The following is a 15979-nucleotide window of genomic DNA, read 5'->3' as shown; positions in this document are numbered from 1 at the left end:
TGTGGAAGGTGTGAATAAAATACATGTAAATTTTAATTGGATTTAAAATTAAAATTTTAAATTTAAAAAGGCTGTCCACAAGATTTTGGAGTGTTTTATGGGAATTCTTACCGTAAAACATCCCAAAGGTGCTGGTGCTCATCAGGGCTCTGTGTGCGGGCCAGTCAAGTTCTTACACAGTAAACTCATCAAACCATGTCTTTATAGTCCTTACTTTGTGCACTAGTGTACAGTCATGTTGGAATTGAAACGGGCCTTCACCAAACTGTTTGAAACATAGCATTGTCCAAGATGTCTTGGTATGCTGAAGCATTAAGATTGCTCTTCACTGGTCCCTTCATAAGAGACTTGATTGAAAGACCTGAAAGCAATAATTACCAGGTTTGGTCAATGAGTGTGATGGTTGGATGGTTACTTTTGGCTATATCGTGTATAAGTGTAGGGAGCAACATGATTATATATATTTTTTATTGGATTATCATCATCATATGCTACAACTGAACACACACACACACACACACACACACACACATTTTAAAAACAGTGCAGTAAGTTAGTGTAACTGCTCATTTTCCTATGCTCTCTCATAATAACTTCCTGGCTCAATCTGTCCACCATTTAGAGCACATTCACGGTTTTTCCTTTCCCTTTTCATCCCTCCTTTTCTCCAACACAAAAACCCCACTGGAAACATGTGTGGTTGGCAGTCACGTGTAGCCGAGCCGCCTTAACAAAACACAGAGGCGGCGCCTAAGAATGAGTGACACCTCCGCCCGCCAATCGGAACACAGGATTCCGGGTAGCAACAAAAACAAACCGCGCGCAGCGACCAATCAGCGCGCGCTCTCTGGCGCTCCAGTTAGCGCCGCACTGAGACTGTTTACTTCCGTCAATATTAAAAGGGAAGAGAGAAGAGATTTCAACAAACACAAAGCCAGAGGAACCGCGGTGAGGGAAAAGTTTATTATTAAATCTAACGCCGTGTCTGGTCTGACTAAGCGTTGTCACTCGTGCTTTATCAGTCTCCATGCTGTTTAATTGGTCTATATTATAATTATTATGTAACAAACAACGTCATCAGCGTTCACACAGCTGGACAGATGTGGATGTTAATCTCCTGGGGTGTTTTTCCTCTTTAGTGTTGAGTGTCATTAATATCTGTCTTGTCTGTGTACTGTATAATGATCAAGATGCCATTCTTGGGCCAAGACTGGAGATCTCCAGGCTGGAGTTGGATCAAAACTGATGATGGATGGAAACCCTTTGAGTTTTTTGGGGCTAACAGTAAAAACCTGCAGCTGGACCAGTAAGTATATTGCTTTTGCTATGTTCTTGCATATTTTACATGCATAACTGTATCAAGAAGCCTGATTGAGGCCACTTTATTCATGACATTTCTTTAAGAACAAAAAACAAAGTGCATGTTTCCTGGTCATTATTAATGCACATCTATTCTTCCTCCTTTTATATCTTTTATATAAGGATATGAATGGTCAGGACTGTCGGCGTATACCTCCAGGGTCTGTGTGTGTTCATTTTCATGTTCTTATTATGTGCTTGGTGGGTTTCCTCTGGGTACTCTGGTTTCCTCCCAAAGTCCAAAAACATGCAGATTAGCTTTCTTATTGGTGTTTCCAAACATGTAGACCAAGTTACACGGTCGCCCTAGTTGGACTACAGAGAAGGATGGATACATCTCTGGATATTTCTGGGTGGATGGATGGAAACATTGATTTTATATACTGTGTGTATATATATATATATATATATATATATATATATATATATATATATACTGCTCAAAAAAATAAAGGGAACACAATGTATGACCATGCATACACATACGAGAGGCGTTCAAGTCAAACTGGGACTAAGTGTTCCCATATATATACACACATATATATATATATGTATATATACTCAGTGTTTTCCACTGGTCTGAAATATACTTACAGTGGTTGCCAGCTTAACAGGCCGGCATTATCTGCCAACAGTAAAGGGTATACTACTGTACATACAACTAACAATAAATACATATGACCTTTAGCACAACATTTTTTGTGAAGGAAGACGAAGTAAAATAAAAAAAACTAATAAGCACTCTTTTTTTCGTAAAAAGATGGCCTTTTTTCATTACTCTGTTCTAATAAATATAAGGGGTCAGGATTGTGTACCATAGAGTTATCCTCAGTCTTTAGACATATCCTTTTTTTAGCACAACCTAGGCAATATGATTAATTGAATGGTTTTTCATTTTAACTATCTATCTATAGTATCTATCTGTCTACTGTGTATAATGTATATATGCAAAGTCCATGCATACAGACCCTGAGGCTATATTAGGCTTAGGCTTCTTGAAATTTATATATATATATAGATATATAGATATATAGATATATAGATAAATAGATAGCTTCTGGGTCTGTGTGCATGGTGTTTGCATGTTCTCCCATGCTTAATATGTTTCATTTAGAAAACCATTTAGGAATAAACAGCACCTCAGATTACAGCCATTAAAAGGCATTACAGAGCATAAGTAGCAGACATATTTCATTATCAATTGTTTAAAAAAGAATATTGCATATTTTGGACGCCTTCAGCATTGTTTTACAGTGTAGAAAAAATGAAAATCAGAAAAGACCACTGAATTGGGAGGCGTGTCCAAACTTTTGACTGGTAAAGTACATACAAATTAAATGGTACCTAAAGGCAGAAACTTTTATTTAAAGCAACATCCAATCTAAGAGGATATGATGGCCATGTTGTATGGAAAATGACAACATTACCTTAAGAGTGCAGCATGGACTCATCAGTTAATGTTTTATCAGGCGCATGAAACGTATTGGACTCTGAACCCTTCATATAATGGATTGAATGTCCATATAAAGTAATATGAAAGATTTAGCCACTGTCCTACAAACAGTATCGGGCATGTGTATGCGTGTATAAAAGTACTGTACGTTTTTTTTGTAACAACAAACTGCTTTTGTGTAGAATCATTCTGGAAAGACGTGAGTGTGGTATAATAACCCGTAATTACTGCTCAGAAATGGAGGTCAGGTTGCGTTCAGGCTACGTAAATTGTTAAGTGGAAGTGAGTAGGTTTTAGATGTGTGGACATGCCTGTATTCAGCATACTGATGAGTATTCTTGGTTTCCTCTTTTAACCAGAAACATGTATACACACACCCATGTTTATGTTTTGTATGTTTCAGTATGTTTCATTTCACCGCTCATGTGAATGGCTAATTAGGTGTTTAGTTCAGGAGAACAAATTGGAATCGATTCGGATAGCTGTAGACATTGTCCTGAGGATCTTGTCTTTTTCTGAGTGACACTGGATTATAAATCGTTACTCTTTGACAGCTGTATGCTATAAAGTCAGACAGGTTTCCAAGGATGTTCATCTAATGAAACTTATTATAAAAATCTTGGGATGAGCACAGGATAGAGTTTATGATTGCAGCAGCAGAAGTTCTTACTTGCATATTTGCAGAATCCAGACGAAGCGACTCGTAACTGTGTACATAATTTGTATGTACTTTATCTGTCAAATGTTTGGACACGCCTTCTAGTTTCCAATTAAAATTTTATTAGTAAAGGTTTTAGTCTTTGTGTAATCTTGAATTGCGAGTAACTTGGCCTGCGAGTGGTTTGCAAGACGAGCTAAATTTTAAAATAAATTTTAACTTGATAAAAACTTGCGCTTTGTCTGATGAGTGTCATGTGATCCCAACTGAGCCAATGGTTCTTCTCTTTCTCGCGCTGCGGAATTATGGGTGATCGTCTCTTATGCCCGGTCTCAGTGCGTGTTCGTCCCTCGTATAGTCAACATCCGTGCGCACGTGTATGTGACTATGTTTGTGCGTGTAAAGCATTTTCCTAATTTTGTGTCCAGGTGTAGTGACTGTTCTTTAGTAACTGTCCTGCAACAACGGGCCTCGTTAAGACTCATTGCCTGGCCTTGACCTAAGTTGACTTCTGACACATCAGGCTTCTGCAAAAAAATCGAAACGGTGATTTATTATTTCTTCATTCCTGTCTTTCTGTTTCTTTGCTACAGACCTGACAATGAGAACAAAGAGAACCTATACATGGAAAACATGCATGAAGTTGCTGCCAAGAAAAGAAAAAAGGACAACGCCAACAACAACACAAAATCACAGTGTAAGTTCCGTCTGCCAGTGGAATAGATCTGAACTGCTCTTAATAGTCTTCTATAAAGTTGTAAGGATCCCGTTGTAGCACGAGTTCAGATTACCATTTATGGTGAAGTCAGATAGCAGATGAGTGATGGCCGAGTGCCGGTGCGCGCTCACCACTTTAATCTGGCTCGCATACCGATGTGGAATGAAGAAATCCGAACCTGCGTGCCAGCAGACAGAGGCAACTTCCCCTTAATATTTCAATAACTTAGTATCTCTGACATGGGATGGACATATACAGTAGAATATACAGATCTGACACTGCATTGGAAGCATGTGCATTGGATATAATCAGGTGCATGCATTTGATCATTTCTGTCTGTTGTAAAAGTTTTACAGCATGAAAAACATTTTACCATTGCCATGACTTTCCCATATTTGGCCTGGGATCATTTGCTATCCAATCAGTGCAATTCCCTGGAAGGTATGCAGACATACCAGCAATTCTTAATCTACTCTGTGTGATCCAGTTTAAATAAAGGGATAATTCTGTGAACAGTTTATACACATTTCAGAACAATTTTAAATGTAAACCAAGTGGCATTACGCTTAGAATTAGAGTGCAATCAGTAATCAATGTAGATGCGTAAAATCAATGACCAAATTAGTTGCCAGTGAATTCAGTTCACGATTAATTAGTGATGTCGTCAGGTGTGTGTTTTTTTTTTTTTTTTTTGGAAAAGCTTTGGCATGCGGCAAATTACTTCTTGCTAAAATGAACAATGATGCAACCAAAAAGTCTCCAGCATGTAGGAGTATTTTAGTTATGATAATATTTACTTGTCTGGTATGTGAGCAGATTACTCATGCTGGGGCATCTAAATACGATGCATGCTAGATCTCTGGATAATAACATCTACTCTTTGGTGAGTTAGTTAGCCAGTTAGCTCAATGCAAACAAGTGTGCGAAATGCCTTATGCAGTTGTCTGATTAAACAAGTGAAAAATAACTGATGTTATGGTTTAATCCATGATTCTGTGCTGAAAAACCAATTAAAGTCTATAGAGCTTAGTTGTTGGGCCAATCAGAGGCTGTGGTTCTGCCTGTTCAGTAGTGCTGATCCCAAACACCTGGGGTCCGTTCTTCGTACGTCGAGATGAACTGATACATCTAAGATGAGATCATCGTGCTAATTACGATCTGGCTAAGTTGTTGTTGATGATTAGTATAGCTGGATTGAGTTGTCTAGGATTATTGCGCGTTTGTGCGTTGGTTTAAAAGGTGATATGCATAATCTACATAACCAATCAGATGTGACCTTGTCATTTAAACCAATCATAAGCCTAAATGCCTAAATCCTGTTTACATGAAATAAACCTGCTACCGAGCAGGTTTAAGCTTACGGGCATGTTGCTATGACAACAAATGCGAGATGTGCATCGAAGAACTAAACAGTTCAAGATCAGGACAAATCCACAACAATCAAATCCAGCTAACCGAGTTAGTGACGTACAAAGAACGGACCCCAGAAGGTCTTTTGGCTCCCAGCATCAGAGGAAATTAATTAATCTTAGTTTTCTTAACATTTCAACTCAACTGCTATTTTAAATAATATAAATGATACCTTTAAGCTTCAAGTAATTGTTTTTATTGCATAACCTTCATTTTAGAAAAAAAAATTATATTTATATAAACAAAGATTATTAAAAGATATACTTTTTAATTAAATATTCATCCTTTTTTGCTTTTATCATAATTTAGCACATGCCTAAAACAAGCGACATTTAAAAGCTAAATAAGAGCCATTGAGGTATCACAGGATTTATCATCTAACACAGTTTATTTATTCGTTTCAATAATCAATAGATTATTCAAGCCATCAAAACAGTCATTAGTATGGCCTTACTGAGAACCCACTATATAAGTCCTTATAAATTCTATAGCATTCTATAAACATCTTTATTTCAGCAAACACAATTTCCATAGGTGGCCCTGGGTCCCATTTATTATGAAAATGAACTGTATTAATATGAACCCGGGATTCATCTTACAGCTAACAGCACTACCCTCGCTAATATGGATAAAGAATTTAGAACTTCTGATCAATCTCTCACATTTCAGAATATAATAAACAAATAAACAAATATTAATAAAGAAATTATTCTTTTTTTTTTCCATTTAAATAAAGTGTTATCATTTAAAGAACTTGAATAATATTATTCTTTTATATAAATTTCCTCTTCTTCTTATTATTATTATATTATTATTAGGATAATAGTATGATAAATGGTGTGGCACCGGTATTGTAGGACTACTTTTCCGTGGCTCACCGTGTATAATACAATATATCTTCTTGTTCGAAAGAGGACTAATATATATTAACAGCTTCTGAGCTGTTCGACGGACTGATCCCTGTTCGTACCATTCATACTGTACATCTTAAACCATCACGTGACTCATGTACTTGTCAAAATCCCAACTTCTCACCACAATCAGCAGTATGACTCTATTTGTGTTTAGTTCTGTACAAGGAGCGGTGGATCTACGTTCAGAAAGAGAGCACACGAGAGGTGAGCCATCTCACCTTCCTACACTTCTCTACACTTTCTTCCTAAAGCTTAACCGTAAACATATCAATTTTATTTAATTTTTTATTAAAGTGTGTATGGTGTGTGTGATGTTGCAGAGACATGGCTACTGTACGCTGGGGGAAGCTTTTAACAGGCTGGACTTTTCCAGCGCCATCCAGGACTTGCGCAGATTCAGCTACGTGGTCAAAGTATGATGTTCTGCTTCTCTTTTAGATCTAATGCCGTTGTCTCTCTGCCACTCTGTCTCATCGACTGACTCGTTTCTGTCTCCGTAGCTGCTGCATTTGATCGCCAAGTCACAGCTGACGTCTCTGAGCGGAGCTGCTCAGAAAAACTACTTCAACGTCCTGGAGAAGATCGTGAGAAAGGGTGAGAGACGGGCCCGGAACCAGAATCCAGACTTTCCTTTTTTTTTTTCTTTTTTTTTTTTTTAGATGTCATTCTTTCTCAAGGATAAGAAATGATTTATTTTACATTTGAATAGAAACAGTTTTTTTTGTTTTTTTTACATTCCTGCTCAGAAATCCCATGCATCCGCTCTTTAGTTAAAAAAAAAAAAAAAACACGTATATTTGGAATATTCTTTAGAAAAGCCGTATTTTATTTTTATCATTTTTTCAAATCTTTTTTTTTTTTTTTTGCCTTATTACAGCACTGTGTAAAAGTATTGAACCTCCATCTTTTCTTATCATAGTTCTCCACACTTCCTTGCATTTTTGGCAAGTCCAGTACCTGAACTGTTTCAGAGGAATAGTTTTGTTTCCTATAAATGATTTAAGTATAAAAACATCTAAGAAAAGGCATGAACTGGTGAAGAAAAACTGGAACAGACGAAGAAAAAATCTCATGTGCTCTGTTGAGTCCAGATTGTAAGAAGGGAAGCACATAAAGCGATGCACCCATCACCTCTCTGTGACAGTGTTATCATGTCGGGTTTGGCTCTAGTCGCTTAGGTCTAGACTCATTATGGGGCAATAAAATAAAGTCAGCTGACGACCTGAATGTATTAAATGACCAGAGTATCACATCTATCCATGATGGAACGAATATTATTTGCCATATTCTAGCATTCAAACTGTGAAAGTGTGCTTTTGTCAACATGAGGAATCATTTAAAAAAATTAGTTCCATTTTTGTTTCTTTATTTTATTCGTTACTGTAGCTCTGGATGATCAGCAGAACCCGCGGTTAATCAAAGCCTTGCTGCAGGACCTCAGCTCAGTCCTTGGGACACTCATCCGTGAAGTAGGCAAGTCTGTACTCGTGGGCAACATCAACATCTGGCTCTGTCGCCTGGAAACCATTCAGAACTGGCAACAGCAGCTCAACAATCTCCAGATCCCAAAGGTATTAGTGTGTGTGTGTGTGTGTGTGTGTGTTGATTTGGAGAGATAAACACTCTGAGCAGGGTTTTGATAGACTGTTGCACATGCTGATTTTTTAAATATATCTTTGGGTTAATGTACTACTTATCATAAATCACTGGATTTATTTACAAAATTTCAGAATCAGAAATAAGATGAGAGACGTCACAAAACAAAAAAACAATAAACAAAAAAGAAGCACACAGTTATTAACAACAAATAGGGTATGATGTGGGGTTTTGGCAAATAAGGCAAGAGTAAAAAAAATGATTTTCTGTGATTTAGTGATTTAATGATTAAATTAAACATTATTGTATGTTAGCATGCGCACTGTTAACTTGTCTAGCTACTTAATGTAAAATAAATAAATGAAAATTGTTAGCCAGGTTATATATAGCCAAGTATATTTGGACCACTTTTTTTAATGCTGGAACTGTTTGGTTAATTAGTGTTGCTTTTTTTTTCTACACATCAGCTCAGCCTATTGCAAGGTTTCACTTAATATACTTCATATATCTTGTAGATCTTTGTTTTTAGCATTGCACTAGTAAATTTGGTCATTTTACATTACGCGGTCTACTGACTATATGTGAGATATCGCAACATGAATTTGACATGGTTACGGACACTACAGATTTTTTTTTTTTTAAGCTTTTGTTAAAAAAATTTTAAGCAGCAATTTTTATATTATATTCATATTCTTTTTAAAGCTCACACCAATTTTAGTATCAATACTCATAAAGAAATATTAATCATTTGTATTTTAAATTATTATTGTTTAAAGTGGGACAGTGTAATCTATCTATCTATCTACACTACCGTTCAAAAGTTTGGGGTCACTTTCTAACTCCATGATGGTTCCTGATTTTTATTTCTTTCTACATTGTAAAGGAATGCTGAAGGCGTCCAAAAAATGCATTAATCTCCTTTGAACAGTTAATGGTGAGATGTTTCTGCTACTTCTGCTCTGTAAAGACTTCATAACGCCTCTAATCTGAGGTGCTGGTTGTTAATTGGTCATTTTTCGGGCGGCAGAGGTAGGTTTTGGTCTCGCCCTCCTGGGACGGCCTTCATGAGAGCCAGTTTCATTATGGTGCTTGACGGATTTTGCAAATGCACTTGACAATACTGTTCTTGCAAGAACTATTACAGAAAGGCTGACCTCTGTGTCTTAAAATAACAACTAACTGTTGTTTTTGTTGTTGTTACGTAATTACCTAATTCCATATGGGTTATTTTATAGTTTTGAAATCCCCAGTATTGTTGTAGAATGTAGAAAATAAATCACTAAACAAAAACAAAGAAATTTGTTAGTGACCCCAGACTTTTGAACGGTAGTGTGTCTAAAGAAACCAATTTTAGACATGTCTTTTGGAAATTAACTTGGGGTTGGTAATGGAAACCCTGCTTTGCATCAGCCCCTGATGTCCGGTAAAAATGTACTAAATTAGGGAGAAATAGGTAAAAAGAAAAAAGGTGCATCAGAGCACTGCATCGTTATTTATTTTCCTATAACAGCACACCACTGTGGTGTTTTATCCCTTACATGGTGGATTGGAATTTTGGTAATTACATGTTTCTGACTTGGGAGCACTAAGATCAGGTACTTGTTCAGAACGGCCGAGTCATAACAACACAACAAGAGGTTTGTAAATTAGTTTATCTGATTTTATATCTTAATAACGCCCGTTTCCAGCAGGTCTCCAACGGCATGACACTCAGTGACCTTCCAATACTCATGCAGAACAACATCCTGTACAAATTCAGCGATGCCTGCGACATCATCAACCTGGGACAGGCCACGCCCACACTGCACGTGCTCAGCGAGGACCGGCAGCTGTGGAAGAAGCTGTGCCAGTTCCACTTCGCTGAGAAACAGGTGAAATACAGGGACTGTAGACTTTGACCGGAGACTACAGCACATTTGTAAAAATCAAAATACATATAAAAAAGAATTCACATAAGAGATAAACATGTATAAGGAATGTGTTGGGGTTGGGTGCTGAAGATGAGGCCGAGGAAGGTTAAGTCCAGTTCCAGTTTGGTCGAGCAGTGGGACGTTAGTCATGTGACACAGTGTGGAGGTGTGACTTGCTTTGTAGGCGCTGTAGTAAATGTGTTATGATGGCACTGGAAATAGACGTTAAGTGGTTTCTCACATCCTCGTCTGGTGTGTAAGGGTTATTATCTAGGGTTAGTTTGTTCCTGTTGATATTCTTCTCTTGCTAAGCCTAAAAGAGTATTTTGTGTCATAGGAAAGTAAAAATAACTTCATAAATATATACAAATAAAAGTCGCACATTGTAATACTTCATTCCATCACCTTTATCGCTGATCATGGCACACGGTGAGTATGGTGATCAATTCGTGTGTACATAGTATAAAGAAAGGGTCATATAACACCATTTTTCATAACACTTAACACTTCTTATCTCTCGATCCATGCTTCGTTTTTTGTAAAACGTTTTTTTTTTTTTTTTTTTTTTTACAAGATAACAAGAAACACATTTCCTTAAATACAATTTCATGCTCTTTTATGTCAGTAGTGTCCGTAACGTTTTTGAATTAAAATCTTTCAATTATCTTAATTGTCATTCAGATGAAACTTGGCCAATTTAGATTTTACATGAAAAGACATAAACCTGAAAAAGTGTATCATTCTACATTGCAAAATTGTTAAGATATTGCAACAGGAATTTGACATGGTTACGGACACTACAGGTTTTTTCGGGTGTGGGATTCTTAATCTTAATATAAGCAACAATTTTTACAGTCATATACTTCTGGAAGCTTACACCAATTTCAATATCAATACTCAAAGAAATATGAATTAATTTGTATTATTAATTATTATTGTTTAAAGCGAGACAGTATAACACTGAAAAATGGCCATTTTTAGGGCACATATAAAATCATCTCTACAAAAAGCCCTGAAGTTAGCAATCGGTAAAAGTATGTTAGCAAAAGTAGATCGGTCACTTCCGAAGTAGCTTCTTTGGCAAACACACATTTTCTGTATTATATGTATAACACAAAATCAACACCAATCCTATGTTTTGGCCATTTGGAAAATGTAAAGACTTTAAAGATTTGCAGCTTGTCATATTAAAGAAAAAACACAAACCCTTAAGACAGTCCTCAGACTGTTATAACTCCGACTGCACCAACACTAGAGAGTTCTTCTGTAAATGTTAAACAAACATCTTGAAGAAAACAATAAAAGCAATAATGACGTGTTGTCATATTTTCATATAGACCTGTCATTTATAAACCTCGCAGCTGAAACTACTCTCAGGGCTGCGCTTAAAGAAAATAAATCAACATCCTTTTGATATACTGAATTGTGATGTTGATGAGATGCTATTCTTACTAAATCCACAAGATGGCAGTGTAGGTGAAAAGTCAGAGGTTTCAGGAGTCATGCTGTGATTCTCAGTAATGCTGTGTGTGTGATTAATGCCATACAAGTGATTGTGTGTGTGTTTACGTGTGCAGTTCTGCAGGCACTTGATTCTGTCTGAGAAAGGCCACGTGGACTGGAAGCTGATGTTCTTCACGCTGCAGAAGTACTACCCAAAGAAGGAGCAATTCGGCGACACACTCCACTTCTGCAGACACTGTAGCATCCTCTTCTGGAAGGTAAACACTAAGACGCTGGGAACGACTCGCAAGATGTCGTCAGATTTTTAAATACCGAATGACGCACTTACTTTGAGGACAATAGCAGTAACGATCCTGGGGGAGGATCAGAAGGCAGGGATTTGGGAATAAGTAGATCGATCAAGCTCCTATGTATATACAGAGTACAGTTATTGTACTCATGTTTATCTAACTGATCAGAAACTAACTGTACAGGTGAGGGTGGTGCTATTTTCAATAAATTATCAGAGTGCTAGTTTGTCTGTGTGTTATGGACAGTTATTAACTATTTGATGTTTTTTAGGGCATTTTCACATTAGACACGGTTGATTTGAGGATCGATTGCTCCCCCCACTGGCCATTTATTTAAAAAAAAAATTGTGCATTGGCGACATTCATGTATTTACATCAGTATGCTGTATGCCTAATATTACAGATATTTCGGGGGTAACGTTATGTTTTCACTGATCAAAAAGTAATCAGACTCTGGGGTCGAGTTTTCTATTAAACGATCTCTCTCAGACACCAGCGTGCTTTCTCCTTTGGAATAATACTAAATGAAAAACTATGAAAAGCTGCTATAGTGTAAGTGATAACAGGAACTAACTTGTCTCATTAATATATTAAATGTATGGTGAGCTGTTTATTACTTAATTAAAAATTGTTATAGATTGCCGGTTACTGTGCTGCTGTGGTTAATAACACACTTTAGAAGATGCTGTTATGAAGAATACCAATAAATGACATTAAATTGTTGTCCTATAACAACAGCAGCGTTCTCATTACCAATCTGAATTGATTCAAATCTGATTTTTTTTAGATCGGATATGAGTCACTTTTGTATGTAGTTCTAGAACCAATATGCGGTCATGTGACTTGAGTGATGAAAGACAGATAGGAATTCATGTGACGTTTTTTGCCTCTGAGCATGCGTAGGGTGCTGATGTCATCATCGGCGCATGGGATTTCATAGCAGTGCTAAAATAACAGCTGCTAAAATGGCTAAAGTGAAGCGTCTGGCTTTTTTCTTTCTTCTTCTGGACCTCCAAAAAATAAACATTCCCAGGCATATTTTTGCTAAAATATGATCTATTGATTTAAAGTAATGCGTGGTCCCAGAAACATGATGTATTTTAAACAAGATGAGTGTGGGGGGTGCAACACCGCCACCTACTGGACTGGAGTGTGGAGCACGCGATATTTAAATGACGTTTAAATGTTTAATCATTTCACACTTTTTATTGCTTCAGAACCTGTTAGAAATATAGCTGTTTAAAACAAATCAGATAACGCACATTAGTCCTTTGCAACGTCTATTAATGAAACCAAGTCAAATCATCCTTTGATAGACAGTTCTAATTATTTACTATCCTTTACACTGCCTTTGCTCTTCTCCTTTTTTTCGCTCCTCCACCCTGGCTTCTTCCCTCCCAAAGGACCGACACGTGGCTTTGCTTTTAAAGGTACAGGCTGAAATTCACATTGTTGTTTGTGTTCAATTCATTTGTCGTGTTCATTTGTCCTTTTCTTTGCTTATTTATTTTTTTTCTCAGATTATGCTTTCTTTCAGTCATCCAAAACGAATTCCTATCGCTCGTCCTCATTTAATGTCCTCGTTTGTTTACCGATTTACGGAAGGAGTCTCCAGTGTCAGAGCTTTGAACCGTTTTCTGCCGCTATAAAAACCATCAGTTTCTTTGTTACATCACACGCTGTCTGCTTTTGTCTTATTATATTTTAAAAGAAAAAAAATTGAGAAGCTGGTGAGTGAAGGAAATGCTCATGGCTTTTGTAGAGTAAGTGATCACATGATTTATGACGACATGAGGTGTGTCATTATCCATGTCCTTTTCTTAAATTCTAATTGAGTTCGTGTTGACTCCTTTCTCTCTCTCTCTCTCTCTCTCTTTTTCAGGACTCGGGACACCCCTGCACTGCCAACGACCCTGACAGCTGCCTCACCCCCGTCTCACCCCAGAACTTCATAGATCTCTTTAAGTTTTGAAATCCAACTAAAGAACTAAATCTATATTAAACACCTGGGCCCGTATTTACTGATCGTCTCAGAATCACTCCTAGGAAAGTTAGTTTAGGACACGAGAGCCAAATTATACAAAGTATAGTGAGCTGTTCTAATTTTGGCAGTTTTTTTTAGGTAAACAGTGGAAAATCAAAATAATGAATTCAGAATAATGAAATTAATTTATGTTTGATCAAATAATTTTTATATAAATCTAAATCGATCATGTTGTATCCATATCTATTTGAGTGTTGATGCTGTGATGATGTTTTCAGCTCACATAAGCTTCCTTATGACGACTATTGTATTGTGTGTGCTGCGGATGATGCGTACAACTGCACGGTAGCTAAGCGATGCGCATGAATTCAAACTGCATCGTGGGAAAATGTATGAATCTCCGCATGATCTGCGGTGCTTTTAGAGCAACGTTTGATTTATCATTTCCGTGACAAACCCAAATCACCGCTGTTTTAAAGCTGCATCATCGCAGTAAAAAAACAACGTAAAGTAACAGTCGCGGTCGTTTTTGCGGAGACAGCATATGAAATGTTTGTTGATGGACCACTTGCATACTGCACAAGATATCATGAAATGTATTCCATTTCTAACCGAACCGTATGCTTTTAATGAGCTCCCTTTCATTAAATGTTACCAAAACGTCTCTCCTTCGCGCACGTCTCTGTCTGAACACCATTTCCTCATTACTCCTAACCAGTTAGGACACCTATAGAACTTTAGTGGAAAAAGGAGTGATTTTCTATTTTAGGAATGTTGGTAAATTGCTCTTACTCCTACTCCTAAAAGTAGGACAAAAATTTGAGAAATTCCTATTCTGAGGCGCTGAGTAAATAAGGGCCCTACAGTAGGTCTCACTTCTGACTCCTGATTTCATTTTTTTTTTTTCCATACTTCGCTCGTCTTTTCCTCTTCCTCGTTAGCAGCGGTGGGAGAGAGCGGGCCGACATTCCTGTTGCGTGTTTGCTGTTATCGGACGACTGCCGTTCTTCTTTTCCTCACTCAACCTTAAGGGCTTGTTAATTCTAAAGATGTCATGGTGTTAGTGTTTTCTCGTTTTTTGTGTTTTTATCTCATTATGTTTAGTGCTGGTCTGTGGAATAGTTTGGTGGAGTTAATATAAAGGCATTGTTGCATGCTGGATGGGGAGGTGTACAGGAGGCCGCTGGGAGAAATCGAACGAGGCTGTTCGTAGTAACCAGATGCATGCGGACGTAGTCAGTAGCGTCGGGTTTGTTCTTGTTCTTCGGTTGTGTTGTGCATTTATCAGATGTGTTTGACACTAAAAGTGTACTGTACGTTTGCACCAGTTGCTTTTTGCCATATCAAACAGTGACTTTTTTACGACACACTTTTCTCAAAACAATAATGTAAGCACTGCTATTTATGAGCTAATGTATTTTATATCCTTTCTTTTGCACTTTGGTATATTCCTGGAATGTAGATGTAATGGGTAAAGTTGGCCAGTTTGATGGTACTGATGAAGGTTTGATAAAAATATGAAAAAAATATATATATATATTAAACCTTTCATGGGAAAAATTCTCATTTTTTTTATTACTTTAGTAGGAGACAGAAGTCTGAGCCCTGTATCATGGAATGCTTGGGTTACTCGAGACTTGCTGGAAAGCTGGTGAGAGTTTTCACGTCGGACTCGAATCACCTTGATCTAATTAGTAATTACAGTCACGTTTATTCACAAATGCTTTTATCTAGAAGTCACTTTCCAAGTAAGGCAGAATGACTCTTGAGGTCTTACTGTACCATTTTACATTAGTGAAAGAACAAGAAAAATTATTCTTACTGTAAATTAGCTAAAACATGTTGAACACCGTTCTAAACACATTAACACAAGTCTTGGAGGTCCCAAAACGTTCACTCCTTTTCCAAATGCGCTGATTCAGTGTTTAGCTTTAAATGAAGTGCCCCAGAACTTCCTTTGCATTTCAAAAGCATTTTCCTAGCGAATTAGAATGCATGGACTAGAAAAGAACAATTTTCAGAACCTTATTGGGCAATTTCCACATGCATTTATGCAGAACAAAATAAAAATAAAAGGAAAATGACATCCTCAATATTTTACAATATTAAAAACAAAGAAACAAGTAAAACCTCTTAACCGCTACTTGATTTACGTATTGCTAGGTTAGCCTTTTAGTAACTGCTTACTACTAAATTAGTCGTTCTTAAGAGCCAAAGCTCACA

General features: G+C 37.1%; 1 protein-coding gene across 3 annotated transcripts; it reads left to right on the top strand.

The window, feature by feature from the left end:
* The first annotated feature begins 864 nt into the window (after window positions 1-864).
* fbxo25 (F-box protein 25) lies at window positions 865-13789 on the top strand. Of its 3 annotated transcripts, none has more exons than XM_053482288.1 (11): window positions 865-948; window positions 1191-1306; window positions 4064-4167; window positions 6667-6716; window positions 6833-6925; window positions 7013-7106; window positions 7899-8083; window positions 9800-9979; window positions 11596-11739; window positions 13176-13202; window positions 13655-13789. In XM_053482288.1, exons 2-11 carry the CDS (start codon window positions 1191-1193, stop codon window positions 13742-13744), a joined length of 1083 nt encoding a protein of 360 aa, XP_053338263.1. In that variant the 5' UTR covers window positions 865-948; the 3' UTR covers window positions 13745-13789. The 3 variants fall into 3 exon arrangements, with proteins under 3 accessions (XP_053338263.1, XP_053338262.1, XP_053338264.1); XM_053482287.1 differs by having other exon boundaries at window positions 9797-9979; XM_053482289.1 differs by lacking the exon at window positions 13176-13202 and having other exon boundaries at window positions 9797-9979.
* Window positions 13790-15979: the final 2190 nt, after the last annotated feature.

The sequence above is a fragment of the Clarias gariepinus genome, chromosome 22 (assembly GCF_024256425.1).
Source record: "Clarias gariepinus isolate MV-2021 ecotype Netherlands chromosome 22, CGAR_prim_01v2, whole genome shotgun sequence".
NCBI lineage: Eukaryota > Metazoa > Chordata > Actinopteri > Siluriformes > Clariidae > Clarias > Clarias gariepinus.
Note: the sequence above shows the minus strand (reverse complement) of the source record. Positions and strands in the feature narration are given on the sequence as shown.